The sequence below is a fragment of the Oncorhynchus gorbuscha genome, linkage group LG06 (assembly GCF_021184085.1).
Source record: "Oncorhynchus gorbuscha isolate QuinsamMale2020 ecotype Even-year linkage group LG06, OgorEven_v1.0, whole genome shotgun sequence".
Taxonomy (NCBI): Eukaryota; Metazoa; Chordata; class Actinopteri; order Salmoniformes; family Salmonidae; genus Oncorhynchus; species Oncorhynchus gorbuscha.
This window is the reverse complement of record NC_060178.1, coordinates 5,603,323-5,612,240: the sequence shown is the minus strand read 5'-3', so window position 1 is coordinate 5,612,240 and position 8,918 is coordinate 5,603,323. Positions and strand designations below refer to the sequence as shown.

Sequence of the window (8,918 nt, the reverse complement as noted above, 5' to 3'; positions counted from 1 at the left end):
TACCGTGGTGGTTTGCTTTTTCAAAGATTTTGGTTTGGATACGTTTTAATCATCACAGTAGGAACAACATCCTCTATACACTTCCTGATGAACTCAGTCAACGACCCAGTGTATATGTTGATACTACTCCCAGAGGCGACCCGAACATTTCCCAGTCCGCGTGAACAAAACATTCTTTAAGTGTGGATTCCGATGTGTCACGCCAACGTTTTACAGTCCTTACCATGGGTACTTCTTGCTTAAGTTTCTGCCTATAGGTGGGGAGTAGCAGGATGGAGGTGTGGTCTGATTTGCCAACGGGAGGATGGGGGAGGGCCTTGTTGCTGTCACTGAAGGGAGAGTAACAATGGTCAAGAGTGTTCTCCTTGCTTGTTGCACAAGTAGCGTTTTCCTCAGATTTCCTTTATTAACTTTCCCAGCCAGAATGAAAATGCGGTCTCAGAATATGCGCTTTCAGTGTAGTTCCTTGGGAGCAAATTTTCTGCGATCAGCATTTGATGGTGAAGTATTCCAGATCGGGAGACAAAAAAATGTCTCGAGTTCCTCCCACAATCATGAGACATACTCTTCCATATTGGGTTTGTCCTGGAGAACCCCGCTGGCTGTATGGACGGGGACAATATATCCGGTGAGAGCCAAGATTCCTTGAAACAGAGTATGTTACAGTCCCCTGACATCTCTCTGGAAGGAGATCCTCGGCCTGAGCTCACTTACTCAGGGACTGAGCGTTAATGTGTAATAGAAGCGGTGGATGGTTTGCTCGCCTCCTGAGTCTGATCCCACTTCTCCTTCCTCTTCTCCGGCGACTTTGATGTATTTTTTATTTCACCTTTATTTAACCAGATAAGCTAGTTGAGAACATTTGATTTTTTACCTTTATTTAACCAGGCAAGTGAGTTAAGAACATATTCTTATTTTCAATGACGGCCTGGGAACAGTGGGTTAACTGCCTGTTCAGGGGCAGAACGACAGATTTGTACCTTGTCAGCTCGGGGGATTGAACTCGCAACCTTCCGGTTAATAGTCCAACGCTCTAACCACTAGGCTACGCTGCCGCCCCATTTAACCAGATAAGCTAGTTGAGAACACCTTTATTTAACCAGATAAGCTAGTTTTATTTAACCAGATAAGTTAGTTGAGAACACCTTTATTTAACCAGATAACCTAGTTGAGAACAAGTTCTCATTTTCAACTGTGACCATGGCCAAGATAAAGCGACACAAAACAACAACACAGAGTTACACATGGAATAAACAAGCTTACACAATAGAAAAAAAAGTCTACATACAGTGTGTGCAAGTGGCGTGAGGAGGTAAGGCAATAAATAGACCATAGTAGCGGCGTAATTAAAATTTAGCAAATTAACACTGGAGTGATAGATGAGCAGATGATGATGTGCAAGTAGTGATACTGTTGGTGTAGCACCAGGGATGAATGGGTCATCAGAGTGTCTCAACAAATGATCCAAGTCAGGGAAAATAATGTAAGAAATAACCAAAATAAAAAAAAGCAAAAAAAACTGCAAAGTTGGATAGGAGCTAGAAACAGGGCGGCCATTTTGTTTTCCATCTTGTTTAAAATCTTGTTTTAAATAATGTAAAGCGCTTTAAGCATCTTGAAAAAGCATTATACATGCAATCAATGAATAGTATTAATTATAGTATTATATTAGTATTTCATAAATAGAGTGTAACTCACTACGTCCTTCTCAATGCGCTGGGCCATCTTCTCATGGGACTCTGGGTCCTGCTGGGCCGAACCTCGCCTCTCCACATCTGAAATAATGATAACAGTTATTGTTGTTGTTGACTTTGTTTTGTGTGTGTGTGAGTATCAGTGTGTGTGTGTGTCAGCGTGTGTGTGTCAGTGTGTGTCAGTGTGTGTGTGTGTGTGTGTGTGTGTGTGATATGCCCATACTGATATGACTAACATGATATCACCATACTGATATAACCATACTGATATAACCATACTGATATAACCATACTGATATAACCATACTGATATAACCAAACTGATATAACCATACTGATATCACCATACTGATATCACCATACTGATATAACCATACTGATATAACCATACTGATATAACCATACTGATATAACCAAACTGACCATACTGATATAACCATACTGATATCACCATACTGACCATACTGATATCACCATACTGATATAACCATACTGATATCACCATACTGATATAACCATACTGATAACACCATACTGATATCACCATACTGATATCACCATACTGATATCACCATACTGATATCACCATACTGACCATACTGATATCACCATACTGATATCACCATACTGATATAACCAAACTGACCATACTGATATAACCATACTGATATAACCATACTGACCATACTGATATAACCATACTGATATCACCATACTGACCATACTGATATAACCATACTGATATCACCATACTGATATCACCATACTGATATAACCAAACTGACCATACTGATATAACCATACTGATATCACCATACTGATATCACCATACTGATATAACCATACTGATATCACCATACCGATATCACCATACTGATATAACCATACTGACCATACTGATATAACCATACTGACCATACTGATATAACCATACTGATATCACCATACTGACCATACTGATATAACCATACTGATATAACCATACTGACCATACTGATATCACCATACTGATATCACCATACTGATATCACCATACTGACCATACTGATATCACCATACTGATATCACCATACTGATATCACCATACTGACCATACTGATATCACCATACTGATATCACCATACTGATATCACCATACTGACCATACTGATATAACCATACTGATATCACCATACTGATATCACCATACTGATATAACGATACTGACCATACTGATATCACCATACTGATATCACCATACTGACCATACTGATATAACCATACTGATATCACCATACTGATATAACCATACTGATATAACCATACTGATATCACAATACTGATATAACTAACATGATATGACCATACTGATATAACCATACTGATATCACCATACTGATATCACCATACTGATATAACCATACTGATATCACCATACTGATATCACCATACTGATATCACCATACTGATATCACCATACTGATATAACCATACTGATATAACCATACTGATATCACCATACTGATATGACCATACTGATATCACCATACTGATATAACCATACTGATATAACCAAACTGACCATACTGATATAACCATACTGATATCACCATACTGACCATACTGATATCACCATACTGATATCACCATACTGATATAACCATACTGATATCACCATACTGATATCACCATACTGACCATACTGATATAACCATACTGACCATACTGATATCACCATACTGATATAACCATACTGATATAACCAAACTGACCATACTGATATCACCATACTGATATCACCATACTGATATCACCATACTGATATCACCATACTGACCATACTGACATAACCATACTGACCATACTGATATAACCATACTGATATCACCATACTGATATCACCATACTGATATCACCATACTGATATAACCATACTGATATAACCATACTGATATCACCATACTGATATAACCATACTGACCATACTGATATCACCATACTGATATAACCATACTGATATAACCATACTGATATAACCATACTGACCATACTCATATAACCATACTGATATCACATACTGATATAATGATACTGATATAACCATACTGATATCACCATACTGATATCACCATACTGATATCACCATACTGATATCACCATACTGATATCACCATACTGATATAACCATACTGATATAACCATACTGATATAACCATACTGACCATACTGATATCACCATACTGATATCACCATACTGATATCACCATACTGATATCACCATACTGATATCACCATACTGACCCTACTGATATAACCATACTGATATCACCATACTGATATCACCATACTGATATCACCATACTGATATCACCATACTGATATCACCATACTGATATCACCATACTGATATAACCTTACTGATATAACCATACTGATATAACCATACTGACCATACTGATATAACCATACTGACCATACTGATATCACCATACTGATATAACCACACTGATATAACCATACTGACCATACTGATATCACCATACTGATATCACCATACTGATATAACCATACTGACCATACTGATATAACCATACTGACCATACTGATATCACCATACTGATATAACCACACTTGAATAACCATACTGATATAACCACACTGATATAACCATACTGATATCACCATACTGATATAACCATACTGATATAACCATACTGATAACACCATACTGTTCTCTCCAAAACTCTTGAACGTGCCGTCCTTGGCCAGCTCTCCCGCTATCTCTCTCAGAATGACCTTCTTGATTGAAATCAGTCAGGTTTCAAGACTAGTCATTCAACTGAGACTGCTCTTCTCTGTATCACGGAGGCGCTCCGCACCGCTAAAGCTAACTCTCTCTCCTCTGCTCTCATCCTTCTAGACCTATCGGCTGCCTTCGATACTGTGAACCATCAGATCCTCCTCTCCACCCTCTCCGAGTTGGGCATCTCCGGCGCGGCCCACGCTTGGATTGCGTCCTACCTGACAGGTCGCTCCTACCAGGTGGTTTGGCGAGAATCTGTCTCCTCACCACGCGCTCTCACCACTGGTGTCCCCCAGGGCTCTGTTCTAGGCCCTCTCCTATTCTCGCTATACACCAAGTCACTTGGCTCTGTCATAACCTCACATGGTCTCTCCTATCATTGCTATGCAGACGACACACAATCAATCTTCTCCTTTCCCCCTTCTGATGACCAGGTGGCGAATCGCATCTCTGCATGTCTGGCAGACATATCAGTGTGGATGACGGATCACCACCTCAAGCTGAACCTCGGCAAGACGGAGCTGCTCTTCCTCCCGGGGAAGGACTGCCCGTTCCATGATCTCGCCATCACGGTTGACAACTCCATTGTGTCCTCCTCCCAGAGCGCTAAGAACCTTGGCGTGATCCTGGACAACACCCTGTCGTTCTCAACTAACATCAAGGCGGTGGCCCGTTCCTGTAGGTTCATGCTCTACAACATCCGCAGAGTACGACCCTGCCTCACACAGGAAGCGGCGCAGGTCCTAATCCAGGCACTTGTCATCTCCCGTCTGGATTACTGCAACTCGCTGTTGGCTGGGCTCCCTGCCTGTGCCATTAAACCCCTACAACTCATCCAGAACGCCGCAGCCCATCTGGTGTTCAACCTTCCCAAGTTCTCTCACGTCACCCCGCTCCTCCGCCCTCTCCACTGGCTTCCAGTTGAAGCTCGCATCCGCTACAAGACCATGGTGCTTGCCTACGGAGCTGTGAGGGGAACGGCACCTCAGTACCTCCAGGCTCTGATCAGGCCCTACACCCAAACAAGGGCACTGCGTTCATCCACCTCTGGCTTGCTCGCCTCCCGACCACTGAGGAAGTACAGTTCCCGCTCAGCCCAGTCAAAACTGTTCGCTGCTCTGGCCCCCCAATGGTGGAACAAACTCCCTCACGACGCCAGGACAGCGGAGTCAATCACCACCTTCCAGAGACACCTGAAACCCCACCTCTTTAAGGAATACCTAGGATAGGACAAAGTGATCCTTCTCACCCCCCCCCCTTTAAGATTTAGATGCACTATTGTAAAGTGACTGTTCCACTGGATGTCATAAGGTGAATGCACCAATTTGTAAGTCGCTCTGGATAAGAGCGTCTGCTAAATGACTTAAATGTAATGTAAATGTGATATAACCATACTGATATAACCATACTGACCATACTGATATAACCATACTGATATAACCATACTGATATCACCATACTGATATCACCATATCTGATATCACCATACTGATATCACCATACTGATATAACTAACATGATATCACCACACTGATATCACCACACTGATATCACCATACTGATATCACCATACTGATATCACCATACTGATATCACCACACTGATATCACCATACTGATATAACCACACTGATATAACCATACTGATATCACCATACTGATATAACTAACATGATATGACCATACTGATATTACAATACTGATATCACAATACTGATATCACCATACTGATATAACCATACTGATATAACCATACTGATATCACCATACTGATATCACCATACTGACCATACTGATATCACCATACTGATATCACCATACTGACCATACTGATATCACCATACTGATATCACCATACTGATATCACCATACTGATATCACCATACTGATATTACCATACTGATATAACCATACTGATATAACCATACTGATATCACCATACTGATATAACCATACCATACTGATATCACCATACTGATATAACCATACTGATATCACCATACTGACCATACTGATATAACCATACTGATATCACCATACTGATATCACCATACTGACCATACTGATATAACCATACTGATATCACCATACTGATATCACCATACTGACCATACTGATATAACCATACTGATATCACCATACTGACCATACTGATATAACCATACTGATATCACCATACTGATATCACCATACTGACCATACTGATATAACCATACTGATATCACCATACTGATATAATACCATACTGATATAACCATACTGATATCCATACTGATATCACCATACTGATATCACCATACTGATATCACCATACTGATATCACCATACTGATATCACCATACTGATATCACCATACTGATATAACCATACTGATATCACCATACTGATATCACCATACTGATATCACCATACTGATATAACTAACATACTGATATCACCATACTGATATCACCATACCATGATATCACCATACTGATATAACCATACTGATATCACCATACCATACTGATATATACTGATATCCATACTGATATCACCATACTGATATATACCATACTGATATCACCATACTGATATCACCATACTGATATCACCATACTGATATCCATACTGATATCACCATACTGATATAACCATACTGATATCACCATACTGATATCACCATACTGATATCACCATACTACATACTGATATCACCATACTGATATAACCATACTGATATAACCATACTGATATCACCATACTGATATCACCATACTGATATAACCATACTATCACCATACTGATATCACCATACTGATATAACCATACCATACTGATATAACCATACTGATATCACCATACTGATATAACCATACTGATATCACCATACTGATATAACCATACTGATATAACCATACTGATATCACCATACTGATATCACCATACTGATATCACCATACTGATATAACCATACTGACCATACTGATATAACCATACTGATATCACCATACTGATATCACCATACTGATATAACATACTGATATCACCATACTGATATCACCATACTGATATAACCATACTGACCATACTGATATAACCATACTGATATCACCATACTGATATCACCATACACCATACTGATATAACCATACTGATATCACCATACTGATATAACCATACTGATATAACCATACTGATATAACCATACTGATATCACCATACTGATATAACTAACATGATATGACCATACTGATATCACCATACTGATATAACCATACTGATACTACCGATACCATACTGATATCATCACCATACTGATATCACCATACTGACCATACTGATATAACCATACTGATATCACCATACTGACCATACTGATATAACCATACTGATATCACCATACTGATATCACCATACTGATATAACCATACTGACCATACTGATATAACCATACTGATATCACCATACTGATATAACCATACTGATATAACCATACTGACCATACTGATATCACCATACTGACCATACTGATATCATACCATACTGATATCACCATACTGATATACCATACTGATATAACCATACTGATATCACCATACTGATATCACCATACTGATATCACCATACTGATATAACCATACATGATATCACCATACTGATATCACCATACTGATATCACCATACTGATATAACCATACTGATATCACCATACTGATATCACCATACTGATATATAACCACACTGATATCACCATACTGATATCACCATACTGATATAACCATACTGATATCACCATACTGATATCACCATACTGATATCACAATACTGATATCACATACCATACCATGATATAACCATACTGATATCACCATACTGATATCACCATACTGACCATACTGATATCACCATACTGATATCACCATACTGATATAACCATACTGATATAACAATACTGATATAACTAACATGATATGACCATACTGATATCACCATACTGATATAACCATACTGATATCACCATACTGATATCACCATACTGACCATACTGATATCACCATACTGATATAACCATACTGATATAACAATACTGATATAACTAACATGATATGACCATACTGATATCACCATACTGATATAACCATACTGATATCACCATACTGATATCACCATACTGACCATACTGATATCACCATACTGATATAACCATACTGATATAACCATACTGATATAACCATACTGATATCACAATACTGATATAACTAACATGATATGACCATACTGATATCACCATACTGATATCACCATACTGATATCACCATACCGATATCACCATACTGATATTACCATACTGATATAACCATACTGATATAACCATACTGATATCACCATACTGATATAACCATACTGATATCACCATACTGATATAACCATACTGATATCACCATACTGACCATACTGATA

At 38.8% G+C, this 8,918-nt stretch overlaps 1 protein-coding gene across 8 annotated transcripts in view; it reads right to left on the bottom strand.

Moving 5' to 3' along the window:
• Positions 1-8,918, bottom strand: part of LOC124037453 (epidermal growth factor receptor kinase substrate 8-like protein 2) — a 155,818-nt gene that overhangs the window by 41,807 nt on the left and 105,093 nt on the right. For all 8 annotated transcript variants that reach the window (XR_006839190.1, XM_046352167.1, XM_046352166.1 and 5 more), the window contains one exon: positions 1,699-1,775. Coding sequence is in view for 7 of the 8 variants with exons in the window: in XM_046352167.1 (XP_046208123.1) it covers positions 1,699-1,775 (77 nt within the window). In the remaining variant the exon portion in view is untranslated. The remainder of the gene's footprint in view (positions 1-1,698; positions 1,776-8,918) is intronic.